The following is a 27,985-nucleotide window of genomic DNA, read 5'->3' as shown; positions in this document are numbered from 1 at the left end:
ACAAAATATTGTTTAAATATTATTTACCTGAGTTATGCCTCACACTTTGGTTGTCTTTCCAGTTTTACTTCACTTATTTGTACATATTGTTCAGTCATGGATAATGCACTATTTTGCTTAGAGTTTTGTATTTGTAAAAATAAGCCATTAAAAAAAAAAAGATTTAATATTTCATGGTGTTTATTAATAACATTGACCTTTATTTTCGGTTAATGTTTATTTGCTCAGGTCACCTGAGAGATGAGAGCTTCCTGTAACAGGACAGAGTCGGATGGCTGTCAGACGGCGCTCCTCAGACATCAGTCCGTCTCAGGTGGAGCTGCTGTTCAGACTCAAACACTCACAGAGGTATCATCACTGGAGAATCATGAAGGTAACCTGGAGGTATTTGGCTGCTTTAAAAGCTAATTCTGGGCTTTTTTCTAACTTTATTAAGGAATATATTGAGAATATATATATGCATAGTGACTATAGTGACTAAAACAGTACCTATCAGTTTGAGATATCTAATATGTATATGTGTTTCCAGGAAAAAATCTGATCTGTTTTATGTCAAACTGGTTCTGGTGTGCTGGATTTATGACTGATGGCCTCTATGTGAAGCACGAGGAGTCATCATGACAGACTTTTGGTTGATTTCTGTCCCACTGGACAAGACCAGCTTAACCAGCGTGGAGAAACTGAAGCGCACCATTACTAAAACCCACCTGGGCTCATGCTGGAGGTTCTCCATCCCAGATCTGAAGGTGAGGGTGAGAGTAAGACATGCACAACAGAGGAGGCAAAGTTTCACTGAACACAAGACAAAGAGGCTTGTTGTTTTTATTTTTTTTTGTTTAAAGTGGTACAGTAGAGTATGAGCGAGGACACTGATGGTGTTTGGTGTCCTTCTCTGGTGAAGGGTTTGAGGCTCAGGTTGCTCTCTACAGTTTGAGGCAACATTTCCATCTGACCCGTTTCACTCAGCATGATCAGTGTCCTGCTTGCTATCGAGGAAGGTGCTCTTTCACCACATATATTGTTTTTAACCTTCCAAAGCTTTAAACTCTCATACAGAACCAGATGTTACACTAGAATCTAAAAGTCAGGTCTTTTTTATGCATTACGAGCTTTTATACATAGCAATTGATCTAAAACATGAGTACTCAAAGTAAACCACAAAAGGCCGAGTTTCTCTCTCAGATCCCTGATAGATCAGTTGGTCTTCAACAGAAAGTATTATGTATTCTCATACAGAGATTATCTGAAATAAAAATAGCATTGGATGTAAAAATTGATACTCAAGAATTAAAAATAGATATAAGCATGAATAAATGTGCAGATTAAAAGAAAACAGACATCTGGTTCTAACTGTGTTGAACAGAGTAAAAAGCTTTCCATTGAAAGTCATTTCAAAATCCAATAAACAAAAGGAAGGCATATAGCAAGCTAATAATTTTTTATATTTTAATTAACAAAAAATACTCATTGTTGATTCAAAGACCAAAATCCTGGACACAAGTGGCTGAAATAAGTGTCCTTCATTGTACGACTGGATTCAGCATTAGAGCTGAATTGGGCTCAGAGTAGAGCTGCTACTCATCCGGAAAAGGAGCCAGCTGAGGAGGTTCTGGTGTCACATCACAATACTTCCAGGATGTCTTCCTTTAGATGTTTTCTGAGATCCTGGAGCTAACTCAAAACATATACTGGACAGACCTGGGAACCCCTTAGAATCTTCTAGATCACATTGTGTCTCTAGAGAAAGCATTGCCTGGTTTTCCTGAATGGACATGAATACTTCGGTTTCCCAATCCGGGATAGGTGGAAGACACTGATTTAAATTATTGTTCACTTTTCAAGTTGGAAATGGTCTGACCCTATCTTATTAATGAGATTTCCTAATTGTCCATTTCTTTTCTGTTTCTTTATTTTAGTCGGCATTTTAGAACTTTACAACGCAACACAACTCAGACAACAACAAAACAGCTCAAACCCAGTGTGCCACACAAAACACAGGAGAATGAAGGGGATATAATTTTTGCCTGAAATTGCAGAGTACACAAACAAATGAGTGATTTATATAATACAATTGATAAAAGTACACTACAAGTTGATTGTTTTCTTAAGGTGTTGCAAATGACTATTAAACCACTCAAATTCAACTTGAACAACATAGAAATGGCAGAAAACAAAGATGTGATCAGATGCTCATAACATTTTATGAGCACATGTAACTTTAGCTAGGTCATGATTTAAAGATAGACTATTGCCATGGCATGTTGCCATAATCTGGCAACTTGATGATGTTGATGAAGCATAACAGTAATAATAGAGACATTTTTGTTGTTTATCATAGGTTTTTGGTGTGTTTTGACCTCATAGTGTATTTATTATCTGACCAGTGATCATGTTTACATGAATGTAACTCGCTCTGGGAGGTGATTGCACATGCAAGAGTCACTTTGGGCATTGACTCACTTTAAGGCATTACCAGTCCCATTATAAATAAACCAACAAACAAATAAAAACAAGAAAAAAGATGCTTATGGTGACATGGGATGAAAACTATAAAAGTTACAAGGTTCTAAACTTTATCACTTGTGTTTCTGCTGAGGCTGCAGGTGGGAATTCTGGACAGTCTGGTCAGAGTGTCAGATGATCTGTCAAAACTCGACACGCTGACTGAAAGGTAAAACAAACATACAAATCAACAAGAGATGAATGCATTCTGTTGATATAGCCTACCATGTAGCTCTGTCTCCCCTTGAAACCAGGAGCTCTGAACATGTGCTTAGTCTGCATAATGAATGATTAATGATCAGGGACAGGTGACGTTTAGTTTTCCCTCCTGATTTTAAATTCATTGTTGGTCTATCTGAGCTGGTGCTGCGTAACAGATGAAGTCAGCAGCTACACACAGTTCCAGGAAGAAGAAGACACTCAGCATGAAGATAATGTTTACTCCAACATTATCATCTTAGAACAAATGTCTTAATGGAACAGAGAGAGGTTGGGTTGTGGTATGCCTTGCGGAAGCATGATCTTTGAACTTTTTCACATTTTTGGTACATACTGTCACAAACTATGATATGATAGCATCATGCCGCAAGGATGCTTTTCTTCAGCAAAGACAAAGATGCAAGTTCTACATAAAAGGCAAAAATTAGAGTCTCTAGATGCAGGGAAGAGCTGTAATTGCTCAGTTGAATGCCTGGGAAGGCCACAGTTTTTTATGGATTTATTTGTAAAAACTGTTGGATAGTGTTGAAATAGATATACTGTACATCTTTAACAGAAATGTTAAAAAAAAAGATGTGAAATCAGTGAGTTAAATATGCTTATTCAATATTATTCTTATTGCCTAATTAGTTTGATCAAAAAAACCTGCCAGTGCTTGAAGGAGGTGATGGAGCCAACGGGGGACAAAGTTCAGGAACACGACTTAACCAACGGAGGTAATTCACACACCAAAACAATCAGAGGGTGTTGAATCCAGCTAATAAAACATTAAATATGCTTGTGTGTAAAAGCTACATCCACACTACATCTCACCCTGCTATCTTTCAAAACAAACCAGACTAACCTGAATCTGCTTTGCTAGACCACAGGATGAATCAAAAGAGTGCAGCTCTGTCACCACTAAAAACTTACCTTGCATCTCTGAGAGGTATCACATTACATCTGCTGAGAAATTTCTCTTTGATTTTTGATCTCAGTTTATGATGTTGCTGTTTGCAGAGCTGTTGTCCTATTTTCAGTCTGATGCTTGTTTTTTATTTTTATTTTTTTTCACAGTGGACCTGATGAACCGGGTCACCAAATTTCAGTGGGACAAAGCCAAGTATCCCACAGCTCTGCCGCTCTCCACCCTGACAGATATCATCAACAAGGTACAAAGTTTTGAAGATGCAAGTTGTGTTCTTCTGAGAATCTGAACATTCTTGTAATTTTTAAAGTGGTCTTAATCAGGAGTATTGAAGTTTCTGATTAGATTGCTTTTTGTTCATTTTCGCCCATTTCTTTAGTTTAAGCTGCTTGATTCTGAATTACCAATGTGATTCAAAGTGGGTATACAATTGATGAGTTATGGAGTACGTAGCAGAGCCAGACCAGGATTAAATGGGCCCTAAGTGGAAGATTTGGGAATCTAATTTCACATTTTTTTATTAAATACAAAAAGACAAAACAGTACAAATTTCTTGCTTTTGCTATAAAATACTTAAATCTTTTAGATCAGGGGTCAGTCATCAAGGGCTGGCATCCTGCAAGTTTTAGTTCTTTCCCTGGTGGTAGTAACCTTTTCAGCATGTCAATGTTCTTCTTAGGCCTTCTAACGAGCCATCATTTGATCCAGGTGGTTCTTCTTCTTCTTTTTTTATGGCGGTTGGCAAGCAACTTACTGATGTGCATTACCACCATCTACTGGAATGAAGCGTGGATCAGGGCGCTACATATATATTCTCCCACCCAAAAAATAATAAATAAATAAATAAATAAATAAAAAAAAACTTATATGCCTTCTATCAATTTCGATCCAGGTGGATTAAACCAGGGAGAGAACTAAAACATGCAGGACGCCGGCCCTCGAGGACCGACTTTGGGCACCCCTGTTTTAGATAATCTAACAAGTAACATTTTAGACATTTAGTCAATGATGACTTCATTTACTGAGGGAAATAGATATAAACCAAACACTATGAATAAAACACTGTTAGTGGCAACAACTTACATAAAATGTTAGCAATAACAAAAACTTGACATTGTTGTGAATGAATTTTGACCAACCCTCACCAAACCAATGCTTTTGTTTAGACGTGTTTAGAAAATATGAGATTTTTGTCACATGTAAACCATCAGTGCTTAGCAGATTTTCCTGCAGATTCTTTTGTGTTACATTTAGCCTCCGGGCACCCACTAAAAGTAGTTTCTGCTATCATTGCTGTCTCATATTTTTTCAAATTATTGGAGTCAGCCTATATAATAGCATGTACTTTTTGGGTTTTTTTCCCTCCTGATTTTTACCTTTGTGCAATGAGGTCCTATTGATCATTTGCAAACTATGAGTTTGACTAAAGGATGTAAAGAAGGTTAGATGAGTCCTTCTTGGATAGTGGAACTGCATTACTTGTTAATTTGTGTGTTCTCCTTGACATCGTAAAAACATAGGATCTTCACAGAGGCGTGCATGATGCATTTTAAAGCATCATGCACGCCACAGACAGACTAACCATTGTCTGTGGTTAGTCATTTATTTTTTAATCTAAAGTTTCAGAACTATGTTTCCTATGATCCTGAAATGTGGAGGTTTTATTACCTTCAAGCATCAATTAAAGGAGTTGAATCAAAATTTGAGCAGTAAGGGCAGTTTTTACCTTCATTGCTTGTGTTAGTCCCTTTGTCTCTCTAACTCAGACGAAGAAATCACAAGCTGCTTTGCCTCTAATGTTGATAGTTACATGAACAATTACTGAATATTCTGCAGGAAATATCACAGGTGGAGACTGAGCTTAGATCCCGAGCGACAGCCTACAACAGCCTAAAAGCCTCCTTGCAAAGCCTTGAACTCAATCTAAAGTGAGTGGGATGCATATTATATACCTAAATGAGCAGTATAAGGTGCTGAAGTAAATTTTGGGTGTTTTCAGTGGAAATTTGCAAACTCGCAGTCTGAATGATGTTTTGAGGAAAGACGACCTGGTTGTCTCTGAGTATCTAACAACTCTGTTGGTGGTGGTGAGCAGGTTGGTATGCTAACAACTTTTTCTGTTTGTATTCATCCTGGGATTTTCTGCAAATGTTGAACAGTTTCTTCCTGTTTCATCCATCTCAGAGAAAAATATCTGCAGTGGGAGAAAAGCTATGAATCCCTGTCAGAGTTTGTGGTTCCACGGTCGAGCAGGTGAGTTTCAGCGCAAGTGCAACAACAAGCTTTAAAACTCCTGCTGTCAGCCTCCAGGAGGTCAAAATGGGAGCAGTTGTTAAATTACCTGCAGAAAGTCTGCTTGGATCAGCAGCAGGGAGGGAATATCTGTATTCCAAGCACAGAATGGCGCCAGATGAAGGTCTTAATAATTAAAAACGTTCTATCAATTCAAAACACAAAGCATCAGCGGAGTCTCCAGTTCAAACGAATTGAACAAGAAGTATCTAGAATCTCATTATCTCATTTTAATCGGTCGGTGGTGTCAGAAAGAGGTGCTTTCCCAGCATGCCATTCATGCAAGAACCGCCGCTGCTCCCAGACAGTTTAAAGCTCCTCTCATAAAAAGTTTTATCATTAATTTTGTAAGTTGCCCTTACATTTCTCCAACAGTTCGCTAACATTTAACCAGCTACACTACTTTGCAAAAGTTTACAGTTTTTAAAAACAGGTCTGGACTTTGACTAAGCCAATCTAATTTTTAGCCTCAAGTCTTTTGAAGTCTATGTCCTGGAAAGTGTTTCTGGGATATAAATCCTTTTGCAATGCATAACAGGATAGTTTAAAGCTTTTCATCAACAATAATATAAGCAAATATCTTAAGATACAGTTCCCCCCATGTTGTCCTTTACAACATGGGGGGATTTCTGCATGTTTCCTTCTGACACTCAGGAAGATTTTTGAGGACGGAGACGGGGGAATCTTTACGGTGACGCTTTTCAAGCGAGCTGTGTGTAAATTCAAAGCCAAAGCTCAGGAGAGCAAGTAAGCAGGAGTAATTTCCAGAGAACTCCCCCATTGGGAGACTCATCCATGATAGCTGTGTCGATTACCATAATGTAGTCTGTGATTCATGCAGGTTCATTGTGCGGGACTACAGCTTTGATGTGGAGGAGAGGAAGCAACAGGAGATCATGAAGCTCACTGTTCATAAAAAGGATCAGTATGTGAGTCAGGTGTGGGGCTTTACCTCAAGATTTCTGAGATGATGTTGTGTGTTTCAACACACTCCCCACTTTCTCCACAGGGGATCTTTGTGCGTTGGCTGAAGGTGAATTTCACTCAGGTGTTCATCGCCTGGATTCACTTAAAAGCATTGAGAGTTTTTGTGGAATCAGTACTCAGGTGAGTCTGAATACTGGCAACCCTTTTCTCTCTTTACTAATGAACAGCTGATGTATTTTAATGGGCCTTCTGGTGATGTCTTTGGACAGGTATGGACTACCTGTGAACTATCAGGCTTTACTCCTGGAAACGGACAGGAAGCGTTCAAAGAAGCTGAAGGAGGAACTTTCCTCACTGTTTGTACATTTGGACCCCACTGCCAGCATGAAGGAGGTCAGAAAGCTGACTCTTCCATTGAATATTTCATCTTTCTTTTTATCATAAATACAGTTTACTATATTTTATTTTAAAAATGAGATGTCAAAAATTATTGATATCATTCTCAATAATCAATGGACAATTTTTATTAGCTTGGCAGAAATCAAATGGCTAAATGGGTAACCTACTTTTTGTTATTTTGATGAGTTATCTTTGATGATTAGCTCTATGTCTTGGAGTCTGGTAGAAAGTTTTTGTTAGCATCAAGTCAGAAATATGTTGGTAAAACTGCTAAAAAGACAATTTTATTCCTTAATTTGATAGATAGATGAAGAATGTGATGGACTTAGATTCAGCACTGTAATTATTAAAATTGTATGTTTATTATTATAATTGCAAATTAATTCAAGCTAATTTTTAGTCATTTGTAAAGATAGAGTTGAGGCCCAGGATATAAAATAACATGTAACAAGATACACATCACAAGCTAGAATTGGAAAAAGGTTGATTTTGTTGTCAGAAACTCAAGTTGATAAACTCCAGATAAATACTCCGAACAAAAATTCCAGTTCAGGTGAAGAAGCGGCGGAAACTGTTTGAAGTTGCCCTCTTTATGGCTCATTGCATCCAATTATTAAATCATAATTTAAACAGTAAATTCAAATTTGCATGTTGTGTAAGCACTCTGGTGGTGCAAAGATCAATTTCATGCTTGAGTCTTTGACTCTGTGATAGTTTTCTGTTATCTCCCAAACAGATGAGCTGTGACATCCCAGGGCTCTGCCAGCAGGAGTACTCCTCCTACATCTGCTTCCACATCGGCACCAACATGCTGGAGATTAGCGAGCCGTCAACAACATGACCCGGCAGACAAGCAGCACTTTATCGACCTCAGGCAGTCAGGGCCTGAAAGGCAGCATTATTATAAAAAGCTACCTGTCTCAGAACAACATCTTGCACATAATAATGAGCTGTGTACATAAAAACCTCATCTTTTTTGGAGGAAAGAAGTGTAAATATTATCTTCAGGGAACGGATGTCACATTCTTGTCACAAGAATTCTTAACTTTGTAAATAACTGAATGTTTTCTAGGAATCTGAAGCTTCCAATTGGCACCTCGGGCAAAGTTGTTTAAAAAGCCTTGAAATGAAATTAAGCTTTTTATTGCAGTTGCGTATACTTACACTGAAAAATAAAAAAAAATACTTCACACTTTAATTTGAGAAGAATTTTGTTCACTGGGTTCAAAAAGTTCCTTGTTAAAATCTTGTTTTTTATACACTATTGGTTCCACTATTACTGTCACCCTGCTCCTCATGCTTTGAACAACCCCATTTTACCAATAGCACAGCCCTTAGGATTGGCCCTCAGTATCACAACCCTCCACTGTACTTAACAGTGAACATAAAATTCTTTCCCACACATTCAACTTTTGTTTTAAGCCACATCCTAGTGTCGTTTTTGTTCTCACTCAGCCTTAGTCTCATCTGGCCAAAGCTTGTTGTTCCCTCTAGACCTCTTATGGGTGCATCAAACTGCCCTCTGTTATGTTTGTGATGGTAGAGAAAAGCCTTGTTACTATAGCATCAAAACCTAACAACTGGCTGACATTGTAGCTGTGAAAGACATTGATCATTACATTCAATTCAGTATGTTACTTTTAGATTTAAATTATCAAAGAGATTTGAAAATCACATGTCACTTTCCTTCCTCTTCACTATTATGCACAGCTTTGGGTTTATCAATCACATAAAACCCAAGTGAGGAGGTTGTGCTCTCATGTTGATAAGGTCCAAGGGATTTTAACATTTTTGCAAGACGCAGTAAAGTTATAAACCTAAAATGTATTAAAATAAATTTGTTTAGAAATTATTGCTGTACAGTTCCCAGTCACCAGAGAGCAGTCTCTCTGTTGTAAAGCAACCAGTTTCTCTAATATCTGGTCCATCTCTGTGTTAAAACGCAAACTATAATCCCTGATAAAAAAACAAAAACAAAAAAAAAACGTTTTGACTTATTCTTCCTTCCTGTTGAGGAGAATATGGCATATTTTCTCCTGAGAGACTTAAAGATGCACAGCATGACTCCGATCACAACATGGCTCTGATGAACCAGTGCATAAAATATGCAACAGTTTAATGCGTTTTAAATGGAAACAGCGCGGTTGGGTTCCTTGGCGTCTGACTACAATCAGATTGTAAAGAGGAAAATGTGGCTGGAAGTGGATATTGTGATTGTTACCTTCTGGTATCAGCGTGCGCGTGCTTGTGCACGTGGGTCTGTTTAATACGAGACAGTGTGAGAGAGAGAGGAAGGGAGAGACAGAGAGAGAGTGCTAAGAAGAGCTTGCCACTAAAGCTGTGCCATTCAGGCAACAGTCTGAAAGACATCAACTTTACGCGTCGAGCGTCTAGAATATGGGCATCAGTTGTAGTTAGTCTGCTGTTCCTGTGCATTTTGTATTTTAAACACTTAATCTCTTCATTAAAATGTGGACAGTTCCGAAACCAAAATATAGACATGCTTTGAGCGAGGAAGGGGACATCACTGTGAACATCGGTGGAGTGAGAGTGGTGCTGTTCGGGGACGATCTGAAGCGCTACCCGGAGAGCAGGCTGGCGGAGCTGTCCAACTGCTCAGCCCACAACCCAGAACTTATCTCCACCCTCTGTGATGACTTCGATCCGGGCAGAAACGAGTTTTACTTTGATCGGGATCCCGATTCCTTCAAGTGCATCATAGATGTGTATTACTTCGACGAAATCCACATAAAAAATGGGATTTGTCCCATATGCTTTATCAAGGAGATGGAGTTCTGGAAAATAGACCAGAGTGTTTTGGATGAGTGTTGCAAAAGTTACCTGAGCGAGAAGGAGGAAGAGCTGAAAGAAATTGCAAACAAAGTGAAAGTGATTTTAGAGGATCTGGATGTGGATCAGTGCATCACCCGCACGCAGAGGTGCCAGAGGTATCTGTGGAGACTGATGGAGAAGCCGGATTCCTCCCTGGCGGCGCGCATCATCGCCATCGCTTCATTTCTCTCCATCCTGGTGTCAGCCGTGGTGATGTGTGTGAGCACCATCCCGGAGCTGCAGGTGACAAATGCGGAGGGGAAGCTGGTGGAACACCCGACCATGGAGGCGATCGAGACTGTATGCATGCTGTGGTTCACGACTGAGTTCGTGCTGCGCCTCGCCTCGTCTCCGAACAAAGTGCACTTTGCGCTCTCCATCATGAACATCATAGACTTCATGGCCATCATGCCTTTCTACGTGGTCCTGTCCCTCACTTTGCTCGGTACCACGTCCATGATGGAGCTGGTGAACGTCCAGCAGGCTGTCCAGGCGCTGCGCATCATGCGCATCGCGCGTATTTTCAAGCTGGCGCGCCACTCCTCCGGCCTGCAGACCCTGACCTACGCGCTGAAGCGGAGCCTCAAGGAACTGGGGCTGCTCCTTATGTACATGGGCGTGGGGATCTTCGTGTTCTCCGCGCTGGCCTACACTATGGAGCAAAGCCACCCGGAGACGCTCTTCAGGAGCATCCCACAGTCTTTCTGGTGGGCCATCATCACCATGACCACGGTGGGCTACGGCGACATCTACCCCAAAACTACCCTGGGCAAGTGCAACGCGGCGGTCAGCTTTCTGTGCGGGGTGATCGCCATCGCTCTGCCCATCCACCCGATCATTAATAACTTTGTTGTGTTCTACAACAAGCAGAAAGTGCTGGAGACCGCGGCGAAGCACGAAGTGGAGCTGATGGAGCTAAAGTCCGGCGGCCAGGCGCGCAAAAAAAGTCAAGAATGAAAACAATCAGAACCAGTTGGAAAAAATGTGTCAACTGACATCAGAGGGGTAAACTGACTATGGAAAGGGTTTTAAACATAAAAGACTTTTAGGTACCTGATGACTTTGGGAAACCTGTACATAGAGCTGTCATTGTGGCCTTTCCTCCGCATGTGTTGTTTCTATGGGCGACATGTGATGTGTTGCTTTTGTAGAGTGTGAAGGCATAAATAAAAAGATTTCATAATTGCATTTAAATGCAAAATAAAGACACAAATCTCTCCAGTTCATGTTTTGAGAGTTTCTAATGAATGAGTAAATATATATATATTTTTTTACATTTTATGGACCCAAACACTATCAAAACGATACAAAGAGGTGAGCTTAATCACCTTTTCCTACCCATTCAATATGTCTCAATTAATACGTTTTCTAACAGATCGCTCCACTTACAGATACATATTTGGTTCAGAAGGAGTTACGGAAAGTTGAGTCATTGATCCCATAGCGTGGTGATGTTTTTGTCTATGATGAGTTGATTTCACAGGGTCACAAAGTGAAAGTGCAAGCCATTGTTCAACAATGTTCTGTAGTAACTAAGTCATCAAACTGTCACAGAATATATTTAGTTAACTTATGATACAATTACTACTGTTATAAAATAAGCAGTTTAAAATTACTTCAGTCTACAAAGTGCAACACGAGCGTAAATAGTCATCTTGATTCTACACAACAAATATATAAAAATGATTGTTAAAGCAAGAGAGATTTGCTTTACATAACTTAAGACAAAGCAGAACAAAATAAAAGATTTTACAGTAGTTGGAGCTCAATATTTGGGGTTAAAGCAGAGAAAATACAGCATTTTGTAACATTTTCTCTCCTTTTGAACTGTTAATTTAAATTTACATCAGGGACAACTAATTGGACATCATCATCTGTAGAGCAATAATATTTTTCACTAAAATATAAATAAATAAATAAATAAATAAATAAATAAATAAATAAATAAATAAGCAAGCAAGCGCAGAGGCACTATAGTTTCTTGCAGAAAGAGATCCTCTAGTTTAATTGGCGACTTTAAATCACCCTGAACATATATGTGTGTGTGCATGTGTGTGTACTCATGGTTGTTTTTGTGTCTCTGTGCTGCCCTGTGATGTGCTAGTGACACTTCCTTGATGATTTTTAAGTAAATAAATGAAATCAGAATGGGGGAAAAATAACAGTAGCAGAGAGACTGCAGGGGGGAAAAAGCTTTTATTAAAATTGTGCTAATGTGTAAAAAAATAAAAAGAAGAAAATGACTGCAGCATTCAAATTAAATACAGGTTATTTTCCTGCACTCAAACCAACAGGGATTCTGTTAGTTTTTTTTAATCTGCAACATGGGATTCCTACTCATTTACTTTGTCAATTCTATGCTTTTCGATTTTTAACTTTTCAGAGCTCTCTGCTCTTTGCAGCTCCTTTCAGAAGAATTAACACAAAAGTTCATATGTGATTTTTGGATGGAGGGTTGGATTTCATTTATTTTTTATTTTTTACACTTGACCAGACCCAGTAAAAATAGCATCAAAATAACAACTCAAACCCCAGACACTCAGAAGAGGAAATAATTTTGGCATCTTTGTATTTCAATTTTTTGTGTGAAACTTATTCATATTATTCAGATTAATTTGACCATATAAACATGCCAATTACAGATTTGGCTGCAAATAATTAATTTGGAGAAACGTTTCCTTCCTTCCATGAAGGAAGGATGATGAGATATTCAAAGAGAAACGACGATACCAAAACAAATTTTTATAATAATTTACATAATTACCAGGGAATGATGTTCGCACTGTTAAACTTTATGGACTACAGATTATAAGCAAGGATCACACATCAACAAGTTGAGATTAAAGGCTATTCAGCCTTTAATCCCGCCTGAATTTTGTCAGTTATCGTTCTCTGTTTCCTGCACTGAACCAGGGGAGGTTCAGTGCAGGAAGTGGTTTAAAAGTTTACATGGACTCGGCTAGAGAGATTGCTGCTGGATACGTGGTTCTTACACAGACCATGGAGAAAGAAGGATGCAGAAAATGAAAGAATAAAAAAGAGATAAAGAACCGACTGGATCAGGATGAAGGAGGGAAACGTCAAAAAGAGGGTGTGAACTTGGCACAAATGTTGGAGCTGTTGGGTGCTTGAGAAGTAAACCCAATAAATTGATACAGTTACACAATAAAAAACCACAGTCAAGATGTAAATGTGCAACAGTGCTTCTCTATCCACCAAGCACCCTGGACAGATATAATGACTTGCAAACATATTTATACTTTTGGTCTTTTCCACATATAGTCACAACCATAAACTACAATATTTTAATTCATTGGGATTGTATGAGTTAGATCAGCACACAGTAGTAGAGTATTGTGAGATGGAAGGAAAAATATATGTGTTTTCTAATTGATTCATAAATAAATATCTGAAAAGTGTTTATTCAAACATACTGAATCGACACTACTACTACCACGACAATTACATCTGCAAATTTTTTTGAGGTATGCACATTCCAGCTTCTATAGACCTACTGGATGAGAAAAAAAGACAGCTTTAGCTCAGTCAGATTGGAAAAAGAGGATCTGTGAACTTTTGTTTACATATCGGAATTGGACATGGGTCTTGATTTTGATTGGGCCTTTCTTACCATCCGACTGTGGCTCTGGTTGCATGTTTGGAGTCTTTGTGCTGCTTTGTGAATTGTTTTGTGTGTTTTAAAGTTTCTAACAAGTTTTCCTCCAGGATCGCCTCATATTTACCTCCATCCATATTCTGATCTACTCTTCTTGTTACTACTCTTTTTCACAAAAAACATCCCAATATCATATTACCAAAACCATGTGGCACTGAGGGGGTATTTTGTTCAGGGGGATGTGAAGATTTAGTTTCTTGCCATAGTGGTTTGTATGAACACAACAGTTATGTTCTCATAGGTTTATTCTTATATTTTATATTCTAACACTGTCATTATAATATCAAAACCTACCTTTGAAATACATACATCTACAAAGGATGTATGTATTTCTCTGACATACATCCTTTGTAGTGGCACTGTGTACTTTTTGAAGCTGTTGTGAAGTTCAGGTAAAAATTATTTTTATCTGCTGTCTAGTTTAACACATTTTTCACACTCGCCTTGCGAGTGGGACGCAAACAGAGAACAATAAGGCTCAACGTTCTAAAGGAGTTAAATAATCACGCTGTTTCGTAATGTGAAGTAAAGCTTAAACACACAATTTTGAAAACATTCTTCCTTTTTTCCGACATTTATTTATTAAACGTATTAACAACTTCTCAAGCTGTGTGCATATTGAACGGTGGGTCATTATTTTTACTCTGTGGATATGTTTTTAGCTCAGGAGGGCTGGTAATGAAAACCTGATCGGTCAGATGGTGAGTCATGCACAGACAAGGGTCAGCTTTTCCTTGATGAATGGTAGGTTGTTTGATGCATCCATATCTTTTCTCTCACCGTCTCTGTTTTTCTGTGTGTTTCTCTGCTTTTCTCTGAACCTAACTCGATTCTAGGCAGGGGTCTGTGAGAAACTGCCGTCCCCAGCAGGAAAACACTTCAAAGTAAGGCTACGTACGCCCACGCACACTCTGAAGACTGGAAAACACACCACTCCACCCGCTGCTTCTCTCCTTATCACTCCTTCGTCCAGCCTCCACCTCCTCATCCTCCGTCTCAGATGATGATCTGTCAGCCCTGCTGGCTGAGAGAGACAGATCAGACGCTGCGATATGTAAAGTGTTCGTGCTGTCATATTTTCAGGGAGCCCAGCTTCAGCTCCAAAAATCAGAAAAATGTGTTTTGCGCTCTGAAGGTCAAAATAGAAGGAGTGAATGGTTGGCTGCCTATCGACATCCGGGTGTGAAACATTTGGCGAAGTTTGAAGGGAAACTGAGACAATTTGGATGATGCTGACTTCAACCAAATATAGCAGTTCATATGTTATGCATCAGTAATCAATCCAGGTATGACTCAGTGTTTCTGCAGCTAGATGATCACGCAGGTGGAGATTAGAAACGGCTTATCAGATTCCATAACGATCCTTGAGAATGATCCTGAGAATCATAACAGATTCTCAGTAATGAGAACAGATCTCAACAGCTGGTGGGAAACTCGGATCAAAGTAAACCTGTAAGAAAACAAAACAAAGGCACACGAAGTCCATTGTGTCTACTGGCAGGGTTTACATGAGCAAGAACATAAAAACATAAGGTTAGGAATTGAGATAAGGAGGCTACTCAGTTAGATTTAAGTCCAGACTTTGAGTAGGCCACTCTACAACTTTTGCATTTGTTTTGTTTTTTTGACAGGTGGACTTGCTGCTGAACTTTGAATATGTCTTGCTAAGTAACTGAAGTGTGCTCCTTGAGCATAAGATTAAAATATAACGGGTGGACATTTAGCTCCAGGGTTTTCTGTTGAGAGCATATTTTATAGTTTCATCAATCATAGCCTGTCAACAATGTCCTGAAATGGCAAAACAACCCCGGATCATAATGCTGCCATATTTAATTAGGTATAATGTATTTATTCTTCAGTAAAAAAACAAGATTGTTACCTTTTTGTTACCATAGAAATGCTCCTGTTTTTAGGTTTTGAATGAAGAGAAAATTAAGTCTACCTTCTCTGGAAAACCAACTAACCAGCTAACAAAAATTATTTAGTAAAACAAAAAGTACAGTGAGATTTGAGACACAAGTGTGTTCTTTAATGCAAGATACACTGCAAGCAGGCGGTAAACAAAGTAAAAGTGAGAAAATGCATCTTAAATTAATGAATCACTTGTAAGGACATTTGGATTCTGCTTTAGCTAGCTGTACTCTCTGAGGTGATAATTGCTTAGTTGTGGTTGTCAGGGAAACCGCCTTCTCAGATTAGATTTAAAAAGTTTATTGTTTCTTCAGAAACATTTTATTCCCTAATCGCAAACCAGTTCACAATGTTTCTTTGAACATTCCAGATGAAAGAAAATGCAGTTGAAAATTAGTTAGTATTTAACAAATTTATTTGATGACAGAAAATTTAAAAATATTGCAATGTAACTTAAGCAATAAAACAACTTTTAGTAATTACTCTACACTTTACCAGGACAAACAAACAGATTCTAATCATGAAAAAATGTGAGAATTATGTAAGTTCTGCAGCCCTTAATTAAACAGCTTATTTATTGAAGTGGTATGTTGTAACTTCTTTTTTTTTTTTGCTTGTTGCAGCAGACACGAAACAAATTTTAGAAAAGGAAAAATGCCACTGAACAGAGAGAATCCACATCTGACAGATGGAGAAGTAGAGCAGAATAAGCAACTCAGGAATTCAAAAATCAGCAATGTGGTGAAAGTTTTGTGCTGAAACTCATTTAATAATTCACAACATGCAGGATATTGAAACATCTTTGCATAGTGCACAAAGACCCAACATGTATTAGATACTTAACAAGTTGTTTCTGTCTGAACGTAAGCAAAGTGTTTTGTTTCCTGGGTATTAATGTTTCTGCATAAAACAGTCTTGTTTCTACTTTACTCCCTGCCTTTATGGTTTTTATGGTTTGCAGCTCTGTTAGTTGATAATGTAGATTGTAACTCTTTTTTCTTTCATACTTTTAGTGTGTTCCTTGATTTGTTTTAGTCTTATTTTCTGCCCCCCATCACTTCTAACCCTGGGTTCTGCTCATCCCGCCTGAATTTTGTCAGTTATCGTTCTCTGTTTTTATGCTATACTCTCCCTGTTACAGCCTTTTGTGTTGTTTTCTCTCACTAGTCTTTCCTTGATTCTTGCTTGTTATAGCAATATGAGTCTTGCATGGTAAGAACAAGTGTGGCTAAATACCTGTGATCAGATCTAGTGGGTGCCTGTTATTGTCAAATATGAAAATGTACATTATCTCACATTACAAACACAAACCTCAATGCAGTCAACTGTGTTTTTATGTGATAGAGCAATACAAAGTAGAGTATAATAATGAGGAGGAAACCAAATGATACTTTTTTTGACCACAAAAACCAAAAATATGCTGTGAAATTGTTTTAAACCTCTTTACACTGACACTCATAAATAAATTCAACCGATTACCTGTTAGACATTAGAGAACATTAGTGGGCAAATCCCTTCATGAAGACCAAGTACGACAGCAGACAGGTCAGGGATAAAGTTGGTGAGAAGTTTAAAGCAGGGTTAGTTTGTAAAACAACAACCCAATTTTTTTTTTTTTTACATTTTATAGAGTTTTGGTCAATCCATCACCTGAAAATTCAAATACATTTGTAGCTTCATAATGTTGATGATCTGATAAATGGGAAAAAAAAATAGCTTTCCATCACTGAGCTTGTAAATATGCCTTCCACCAGGCTTCTCAGTTGATCTTTAATAACACATTCCTGCAATGCAGCAACCTTTGCAGTTGGGCAAATAAGGTAGATTTATACATAAATTATGAAAAAATATCAGCCTGTATTTCCTCCAAATCTTCACCAGTCAGGTTCGCAGTATTTGTTCTGATCACAGCAAGACCCTTGAGTGGCTGTCATATGAAACATTATAACTACAGATCCGTTCCCCCCTGTAAAAAGCACACCTAATTTCCTTCTCCGGTGGTGGTCTTCTGTTGTCATGGCTTCCTTGTAGGCTTTAAATAACAGTCTGGCACTCATTATTCTCCCTGAACGAAGCCCCTCCGCTTTTAGTCTGGACTCCCACATTGAAAACACTCTGCAGCTCATTGTAACTGATTTATTAGAACAACACGGTGGTGTTTTTTTTTTCAGGAGAGTGAGTCATTATAGATATTTTGAGGGTTTGCTAAGTTAGACATGAAAATAAGTAGGGGCTTGGATCGCTTGAGACGTGAAATATAAGCTCACTTGTTGCATCTCAGATGGGAACAGTGTGCTTATTTGCATTTTAATTCCCTTATTTTAGTTTGGTGGGGGATTTTATTGCCTGTTTGATTTATAAGATAAGTATAATACAATGCAATGATAAGTAAAATGCAATGTATTGGCAGATTTGTTTTCTTCTGATTTACAGCATATTAACTTGTATGCATTTGAAAGGTTGACATATTTATGTCTGGTAAAAGACTACTTCATTCAAATAAAGACATTACACAGATATTGATGAACCCAGATATTTCAATATCCTGTATAAAACACTCAGAACCATTTATTCTCAATATTTGACAATAAATCAGGGTTAGCTTTTCAAAATTTAGGCCAGTTATGTTACATCTGTTTGATAAACGGGAAAATGTAATCAATTTATTTAAAAATTAAGTAATACGATTCCCTTTCGGCAATCTGTTTTTCACTACTTATAAGTGTAATGGAGGCACTAATTTGAATATATCTTATATATCAATATTTCAACCACATGACTTCCTTTTGTAAGATTATACAAAAATAGCTGACTGAGGGTTGAACGCTATAAACTCAAAATTGTTCCTTCCTTTCTTTACAATTCTTGTTACTGATTGTACTGACTCATACCAGGTCTTGTGGCTCTTGTTCACCTTCACTCCTCTCAGCTCTGTCAGCTTGTGTTGGGTGAAAGGCTCTCTTCCAGGGTGACCTTCGATGCTGTTGAAAAACACTCGTTCTTAATAGAGGGGAACTTAAAGGCAGACTGAAGCACTTTGAGATTTATCCGGCAGCTGCATCACTGATGTTTAAAATTAGTCTGTAGAAGCAGTGGGATGATAACCTTATCCAATTTTTCAGGTGTATGAGCTTTCAAGCCTTGCCCACTCAATAAATGCTTTGTGCGTCTGATCGCCCCCCATCCATTCTCACAGCTGGTCATCCACTTTTTAGGGCAGCTCTGCTCTTTCACAGAATCCATCTACAAGTCTGGACCCCGGAGACCCTTTTATGCCTCTCATTTTTAGTTTTTGCAAAGAGTTTCTCAGTCAATAGCAGCAGCTCTCTGTGAAAGGCTACCATTGACGGGGGGTGGAGAGGTTTAATGTTCGATGTGTTAGAGTAAGCTGACCTATGCAGGACGATTCTAGTCTGGGAGCCACAAAAGGTGCTTTTTAAAACAAAGCTTTGGTCTGCTCTCTTAGTGTTGTGGAGGTAAAATGCGACAAAAATGGGTGTAACTTTAACTGATTATAATTTAATTGAATAGACTAGAATCATCTTTGTTATACTTTTAAATGCAGATGTGCACCTTTTGTGAATGCTGCCTAATGACCAATACACTGGGTAGTGATGAGATATTTTGTCTGAGGTTTTTCCATGCACTCACTAAAAATGTTCACACCCTTAACTTTTTCACCATTACTTTAAAATATATCTAAGTATTCTTTTCTCACAGATCCCCCACATGTGGAATTTTATGACGCTATAGGTTTTTAGAAACTTGTGGAAATTTTTATAACACCTAAAGCCTGCATATTAAATGTTTTTTAAACTCATGGCACAATATTTGGTTGAGGCGCTATTGGCAGCACGGTTTCAGTACTCTTGGCTATATCTGTACAACACATTTTTTAATATTTTCTTCCCTTATTCTCTCCTGACTCTCTCAAGCCTAGTCTGGTTGGATGAGAATTGATACAGCTCTTCCTCTCAAGACTGATTTAGAGGCCACATTATAAGGTCTTGTCCTTATCTCTGTAAAAACATTCTGAAATCATCTACATGAAATGTGAAATCAAAATGAAACCAAAACAAATGCAGTGCAGTATTTAATAAATGATTAGAAAGGTTTCCACTGAGCAATACTCTCAATATAGTTTGTATTGCAAATTATGTTTTAGTAGTTTTCTGTTTTAAAAAACACATGAGAACAATGATATGTTTTTATTCTTCCCACACAGCAGCTCTAACTTAATGTTTCCCCACTTTTGTTTCTTTTCTTATGAATATTTCTGTGATTGATAATCCTCAGGTAAATAAAGCTGCTGAGAGGCCCTGGCTCTCTCATCACGTTTTGGTAATATAAAATTAGCATTCCCTCAGCCATGGCAAACACCACTTCTTAAGCTTACCCCACAGAAGCTTAAGACGTTTTATAGCTCAACTGTTATTGGGTGTGCTCTTTGTGAAATATCATCAAGGACATGAGGGAAACTCAATCACATGGTTGAGCTGGCATCTTACTCCCATCCATTTCTGACACATTGCTCCCTAAAATGTCACAGCAGCAGATCCGCTCCGAGAATGTAAAAATCTTTCCTTCGGGGAGAAATGGGAATATTTTAGTCCGTGGTGTGCTTTCAGGTAAATGTACAAAGCTGCATTTCCAGCACTCAGAATGCCTGGGGGACGCACAAAAGTAAAACTGGTTCAGCGGAAACTTGGTCTTTACCGCGAGGTAGAGGGAGTTTTCATTTTTTATATGAGAAATAACAGCTCTTTGGGCACATTCTATATTTTCTTATACCAATGTGCGTTATGGAGAATTATCTGAAACAGAATGAGAATAGAGAGTGCCTTTCTGATATGTTCTTTGAATCATGTAATTCTCTTCTTGTTATGTTGGGTTGAGAGGATGTTTTGTTTCTGGAGGCTCAAAGCCTGAGCTAGAATTTTCTTCATTTAAGCAGGAACATTTTATTTACTGAGGAAAACAACTTACTCAAGAAAAAATGTTTCTAGTTCAATGGTCTATGTTAATACTTAATATAAATGTGCAGCTGATATAACAGATGTGTCAACACTGATATAATTTTTCCATAGTTTTACTGCATTATTATAAGAGCATTCAAACATTGATTTTTGTCAGAAATGCAGTGTGTACTTGTAGATGGTGGTCAGTTTTCTTTTCACATGCATTAAAAACACTTGATAACTCACTACGGCAAAGCTCTGATATAATATGTGACAGCATGCCCACAGGACAAAAGTGACTACTGATAAAAAATAAAAAATAAAAACGGAGCTGTCCAGATGTACGTATGTATTTGAGACTTTGCAGTGTAACTCAAATGTCAGTGTAGATGAGCTGAGGGCATTTTGAACCCAGTACTCCCACTTATTGTGATAAAAAAAATCATCTCTTTTATTCACATTTACATTTAAGCTATAAACCACCAGTCATAATACACAAACCACAAAATGAATAAATAAATAAACATTTGTAATTAAGCTCAGACAAAACTATGATTTTCTCGAGGAGGTGTACCCTTGTTTACTACCTTTTGCACAACTCTTAAAGATCAAAGTACAATAGCAATTTCAAACAGAACCATCAGAGTACAGGGCACTTCTATTCTCCAAATTTGCTGCAGATGATCAACTAAAAATCTCATAATTCTTTCTGTGCAGATGCCAGACGTTCACTTTAAAGAAGTGGAGCAGATTTTTTTCCTGCATCTCCAACAAGGTGTTTTGATTTGAAATGTAGCGGCTTTATATGAAGAAGTATATGTGGAAGAATACAGCCCAGGGCGTGATGAATCATCTTCATATAAGAAGAACTCAGCCCAGCAGAACAAGAAGCTTCATGTGTAAAAAAAAAATTACCTCATCATCACAAAGACCAAGACAGGCTAGCAGTACAAAATCTATTTTAGAAAATTCATCCTAGAGATGATGAATTTTGAGGACTTCAAAGATACGAACATGGTTAGTAAAGCTTGAAAAGAGTTCAAGAGCCAGGAGAGAATGAGTAAAATGTGGGACTCTATCAAAAGCTATTGTCAGGGCTTTACAGGTCAGTAGATGGCTTTCACAACTACTTTTTCACATTCTGCTGCAAGTATTGTCTCTCAAGTAGAAACATTGCACACCCTAGTTGAAATACTACATGAAATAATAATAGTTATTTTTTAGTAAAGGGCTGGTGTTGCCCTGTGATAGATAATGACCTGTTTGTTCCCTGCCTCTCACCTATTGACAGCTAGAAATACATTAAATAAAAATAAGTGCCAGCTATATAGGATGATTCAAAAAACAAACAAAACTCTGGTTATGTCTGTTTTAAGTTTCACTGTTTGTTTGTAGATGTTGTCAACATTATGTTGTGCTATTTTAAATGATTATCACTTCAATTTTTAGAGGTACTTTTTAAAAGCCCATCTAGGGACAAGCACTGCGAATTAGCTGTTGCTATTGCACTATGACGCAAACATGGGACTGCTGTTTTGTTCAGTTTGTCTATGTCGATGTGTGTCTGTAACTACCAAATAAACTTAAAATAAATAAATAAATAAATTGCATTCTATATTGACATTCAATGTGACATTCAAATTATAAATGAGAAAATCTTACTTTCTGATGAATGACTGATTGTTAATAAATTTGGCATCTAATAAAATGACTTTTCTCTCAGATTTTGATTGTCTTCCAATAATGCAGGGAATGACTTGAAGTTTCTTTCTCAGTGCAGCTTGGGCTGCAATGCCTTGTTTTGGTCTTGTGAAGACACCTTTTAAAATCTCCTCCAGACACACAACCAGGCAAACTCCAAAACTGTAAACTTTTGGGTCAAACAATCATCAGCTCCTTCAGCCCAGCCAGGTAATAATTAACTAGGCAGGCTGGATTGAAATGACAACTTAGTGACTTATATTCTTGTGAGTGCATTTATTCTTATGATTTATTCCTAACCAAACAGCCAGAAAATGAAGGAAATGAAGTCTTGTTAAAGTCTGAACACAAACTATGACTTACTAAGTGGAGTAGAAGTGTTCATGTGTTCATTATTTGAAGATAACCTCTACTGGAAAATCTGAAAAACAAAGTAATTAAAAAAACAAATAACTATATATATATATATACTGTAGTTTCCATGGTAAAAAAACAATACGGATGTCTTGTGATTCTAAGATCAGTAGTGTTTTATAACAGTTGGTGACGGTTAAAATCTTGCCAAGACACAAATTTGTTCAGATGGTTTAACTATGTGTGATTTTCATACATCTTTCTTTGATATAAATAACTGTTAAGGTTTTAGAATTACCTCCTGATGAAATAATGAAGACACATGCAGGCTCACGTTACTAAAATGTTGCAGCTGGAAACCCAAAACACAGCTGACTTTCAAATTTCTTTGATCATAACTTTTATTGCAGAACAGCATGTTTTAGATAAAGATATCTATTTAAAGACTGCTGACATAAATGCAGTCAAAGCAGTTCTGAAGTTATTTCAACTTAGTGTTCAAAGCACAACTTCTGGAAACCAACATTAAAAGATGCTTCTCTCATCAACCACAAGCAGAAGCTGAACTGCAAGTTTTTCACTCTTCTGTGTGATTTACATTTAAGAAATTTAAGAAATTATTTCTTCCCTCATTCGACATTTAGAAAAGATAAACATCGGTAGATTCACAATGAAATAAAAACATGTTTTTATTTAATCTAGGAGAGACGGGCACTGCAGGACAAGTGGGTTTGTGTCCAAAGGGAGATGAATAAGGAGGACAAACCTAAATTATTCACATGCTGACTACCTTTTCATTAATCCTGGAGAGCCAGAAAGTGGTTCTGCCTCTGCAGAAGTTAATAATAGCTCCAGCAAAAAACAGCTTAAATATGGGAGATGGTTCAAACTGCTCTGTGACAGACTGGCGACCTGTCCAGGGTGTACCCAGCTTCTCGCCCGGAACGTTAGCTGAAGATAGGCACCAGCACCTCTCCCGACCCCTTTAAGGGACAAAATGGATGGATGGATGGATGGATGGATGGATGGATGGATGGGTTCAAACTGCTGAGGCACAAAGGACACTCTAATCTTAGAATATAGACTATGGACTCTGTGTTTCTACAAACTGTTGCTGTGTGGAGCAGATGTATTAAAGAATGGAGATTAGTAAACATACTAGTTGACTACAATATCAACTAGTATGTTTATATTTTAGGCTTAGGAATTATTTTCTATATTCACAGAATATCTGAGTTAAATCAGTATTATCTTTATGAATTTAGTTTAAACTTGTTTTCTATGTATTAGTTTTGATGTTTGAAAAATATTAGTCACATAATAAATTGTCTTTACATTCATTTCCATTGGAGGTCATTTGCTTAAAGCCATAAGGTATGATCCTTACAACTAATGTTGTTTTTATTAGATGGCATTTTTAAATAAAAATAAATCCAAGAAAATAATGTTAGCAGCTCATGTTCTGCTCTTGCATTTTTAAGGCTGCACACCAGCAAAAACCAAATAAAAAGGCTAAATCATAAAATTGTAAAAAGTGCTGGAGGAACTTTGGGAGAAAAAAATGAAATCCAAGTTTAATGACCATGAAACTTAGATGTATAATGGCATTTGTTCTGTGCTACATGGGAAAGTTGGGGCTTTGATTATAAAATCAATGGATGCAATCAATTTGCATAATTAGGAAAATCCGGTTTCCCAAACCACTCTTATCTTGGAGTTGTTTTGCTGTTCTCTTCCTCTCGTTTCTGAACATTTTGATGTCCCAGTTTCTCTTGTGGCTAACACCCACTCTAGGAGAGAACTGATAAAATGCCTCGAGGATTAACTACAGAGAAACACTCACTGTACTGAGAATCTGTGTCTGCGTCTGGAAGTTAAAGAGTGAAGTCAACAGAGAATTGCAAGTTAAAATTGAAGAAAAACAGCAGTGTAAGGTATTGATTATCATTAGTTTATCACTCATTGGATTTTACACTTGGTGAACTATGAAGCTGTTAATCTTCTTGAAAAATTGATTTATGAAATCTCACCATGTCGTGATTGGTGGGTGTTTGTTTTTGTTCTCACATTTTTAATGTATTGATTTTTGTCATTGATGGTGTTCCATACAGGTTAATTCCTTGCTATTGAAATTCTTTGTTTTTTCACACATTCTGTTCTTTGTGTTTTGCTTTAAATTCCCATTTTATTATCAGCCTTTGCTTTTAATAACCACGATCATACATCCCTCCCAAGTTTGCTTGTTCTCTGCTGTATGTATCCTCCATGTTTAAAAGCATGACTCCTAGAAACAAACCTGTCATTGCAACAAAAATATCTTAACCGTTGTCTTGTCTGACTAAAAGTTTACTTCAGAAGTTTACTTTGGTTTGTCCAAGTGGGCAGCTAAAAATTTCTGTTGAGTTGCTAGGTGAGGTTTTAATTAAGGAACATGCACCTCTTGTTTGGCCAGTACCTTTTTAATACATATTAATGTTAATCTATCTTCACTGTTGACAATGACACTGTTATTTCTTTAGCCTCCAGATTATTATAGACTTGACTCAAAAACCTTTGTTGGTTTTTGAGTTTGGTTATTGTAATTTTTTAACAATCTTTAATAAAGATTGTTAAAATTATATAACAACTGGGTCCAAAACACACATCAAAACCGGTTTTGGAGTGGATAAATCAGGCTAACATTATGTTTTTTAAACATCGCCTTCCACAGAATACCAAAAGTCAGAGACATTAGTTAGTGTGAAATTCATTTAAGGAATAGTTGAAAAACAAATGTAACTCTCCCAAGTTAATATGATGCTCATTCCTATGATGATTATATTTTTGGACTAAAACTGTAACATTCAATCCCTAAAGCTAGTTGATAAAGTATTCCAACAAATATGACTAATCTTCAGGTCAACTTATTACAATGAGAGTTCAAACATTGCAATAACTCACATCCTGGTTCATATATTTAGTATTGGTTTTATTCACACAAAATTATGCTTTTGTAATAATTACAGTACATAATTTTCACAATCAGTGCTGTTCACGATCTATTAGCTTGACTGTGACAGTCAACTGTTTCAGTCATAAGATCAATTTGTTTTCTATACCTCTGATTTTTTTTTTACCACATCAGAATCAATGTCAAATATCACTTGACTCCATACAAAAACAACTTGTAACACATGATTTTTTACTCTTAAGCCCACACACAAACACTGTAATATTTCTACTCTTTTAAATTAAGCACACGTAGACTAAACTTAACTTTCTCCTTATTTATGGTAAGAGTTCAAAAACAACCATTTCAATAATTTAGAAAACTCAGTGGGCATGTAAAGGGTGTTGATTTGACAGTGACATGGCGCTATTAGTCAGCCAAACAGATGCAATGTCAAAAACATCAGATTGTCTTATTCATCATCCATCTTGAGATCTTGGTTGTCATGTTTTTGTCCCTTGTTCTCTGCGTATGACAGTCAAAAAGGCTAAAACTTTGACGGTTCAACAATTGGCTTCCAAAGAATAATTTTCCTCATTAAAACGATCGAGATCATCTCATAGGGTGCCAGTGTGTTCTTTCTGTAGTCCTTGGACAAAGTTCACCAAGTTTGATTATAAAGAGAGATATGAATAGGTCTCTTTGCTCTCATGTATTTTTGAACTGCACAGAAAGGAATATGAAAATATAAGCTTGCCAGGAGAGTCTAAAAGCACATTTAATTGCTGTGCTGCTCTTTACACCCGACTGGATGGAGCTGGTTGGACCTGACTCAGTAAAAGAGCTTTTTACCTCCTTTAAAAGGCCAGAAACAAAGCTGTTTTCAGAGCCATTATGCTTCTTGATTATGATTGAAAGAACAAGCATATTCCCTTCGTTTTTCATCAAGTTTCTCCTTCTGAATGGGTTAAATAACTCCTTCTCCACCGATTCAGAGTGATGCATGCATTAATCTTGCAGTGCTGCCAAGACCTGATTGGTGGCAAACAGAACAGGAAGGCACTGAACTTTCTCCACTGTAAAGGCAGAAAATGTGGAGGCTCCTTGCATCCCAAATGGCTCAACAAATGCTGATGACTAACGGCTGATCAGCCTCATAGACCTGCACCACCTGCTTACTGGGCCAGGCGCACTGAAGCCTTGCTTGAGGGTGGAAATGATTTAACTGGCTCCCTGAGGCTAATCAGGAGAGTTCCACCTCATATGCAGATAAAGAGCATCATCTGTGGATTTCAGCTCATTAAAAAGAAAAAGCCTCATCAGCAACAAAAATAACGAAACGTGTATATAGAGCATTCTCTCTCACATATGTTGTGTTTGACTTTTTGTACAGAAGAACAGTTTTTAGGTGTTTCCCTTGAAAATATCCTCTTTTCCCCTCAGGTAGTTATCTGGTTACGTAGTTTCCAAAACATAATTAGTTTTATGACCTCAACAGCTGTTCTGGTCAGACACAGTTGTTTTTAAATGCCTGTGAGATGTTTTTATCTTAAATTTAGTGTTATGTGATTGTTTTTATTAGCTGATTTAGAAATCCTCCTTCGCTATGAGGAGCAGTTTTTGATATAGATTAAAAGACTGATCTGCTCTTGAAGGTTGTAAGGCTGATTAGTTTGTAAATATAAATTACAAATAGGACATTTTACCCTCAGTAGTTTCAATGGTATTTACTTTTTTAATTTGAATCTTGTACATTTTAAAGATTTCAGGCTGCATGTGGTATTAAACATTTTTAGAGCTGTTTTTAGCAGCAAAGGGAACTTGTTACTAGCAAAAGAACTGTAAAGACATTCCGTTTTCTTTTCAACAAGATTTAATATTCAATACTGGATTTGATTGTTGTTAGGGGCTGCAGAGAACTAATAATTGTGTTTGTTGTGTAATTAGAGAAACAGACATAAACAGGATTTAAAAGCAAAAGGCAAGATATTTCCCACAGGGGTTAGTGGAGAGGAAATATCACACATATAGTTACTTCAGAATGTATTCAGTGCTTTATGCTTCATGCTTTTTGCACATTAGATTCCCGTCAGAGCACGATCAATACTAAATAAAAATGACTCATTCACTATTTGTTTACTGACAACAGTGATTTCGTGTCTTGTGCAATTTCAGACAAAAACTGTGTTCGTCTTGTCCTTTTAGCTATCCTTGTTATATTTTGAGTGCAGAGGTCTACATTTTCGTTTATTATTCACTGGGAAGGGAATAAAACAGTACCAATATACAGAAGTACCAATACTCAATTAAAGAGTCTAAACTATTTATTTAAGAAAATGATTTTAGCAGAATTAATTCATGCACAGAGTAGATGTAGA

The 27,985-nt window shown here is 37.3% G+C and overlaps 2 protein-coding genes across 2 annotated transcripts; both read left to right on the top strand.

Annotated features, from left to right (window-relative positions):
• Positions 1-536: 536 nt before the first annotated feature.
• On the top strand, positions 537-9,425 carry atp6v1c2 (ATPase H+ transporting V1 subunit C2). Its single transcript, XM_032546252.1, has 13 exons — positions 537-746; positions 2,604-2,671; positions 3,352-3,437; positions 3,584-3,649; positions 3,778-3,872; positions 5,465-5,556; positions 5,628-5,723; positions 5,813-5,881; positions 6,575-6,667; positions 6,762-6,849; positions 6,930-7,027; positions 7,117-7,240; positions 7,983-9,425. The coding sequence occupies exons 1-13, from the start codon at positions 618-620 to the stop codon at positions 8,085-8,087; spliced, it is 1,209 nt and encodes a 402-aa protein (XP_032402143.1). The 5' UTR covers positions 537-617; the 3' UTR covers positions 8,088-9,425.
• Positions 9,426-9,571: 146 nt separating this feature from the next.
• On the top strand, positions 9,572-11,304 carry kcnf1b (potassium voltage-gated channel, subfamily F, member 1b). Its single transcript, XM_032546251.1, has one exon. It carries the CDS (start codon positions 9,716-9,718, stop codon positions 11,033-11,035), a length of 1,320 nt encoding a protein of 439 aa, XP_032402142.1. The 5' UTR covers positions 9,572-9,715; the 3' UTR covers positions 11,036-11,304.
• The last annotated feature ends 16,681 nt before the right edge of the window (positions 11,305-27,985 follow it).

This window comes from Xiphophorus hellerii, chromosome 19, assembly GCF_003331165.1.
Source record: "Xiphophorus hellerii strain 12219 chromosome 19, Xiphophorus_hellerii-4.1, whole genome shotgun sequence".
NCBI classification, from domain to species: Eukaryota; Metazoa; Chordata; class Actinopteri; order Cyprinodontiformes; family Poeciliidae; genus Xiphophorus; species Xiphophorus hellerii.
The sequence above is the reverse complement of the archived record's forward strand: the minus strand, read 5'-3'. Positions and strand labels throughout refer to the sequence as shown.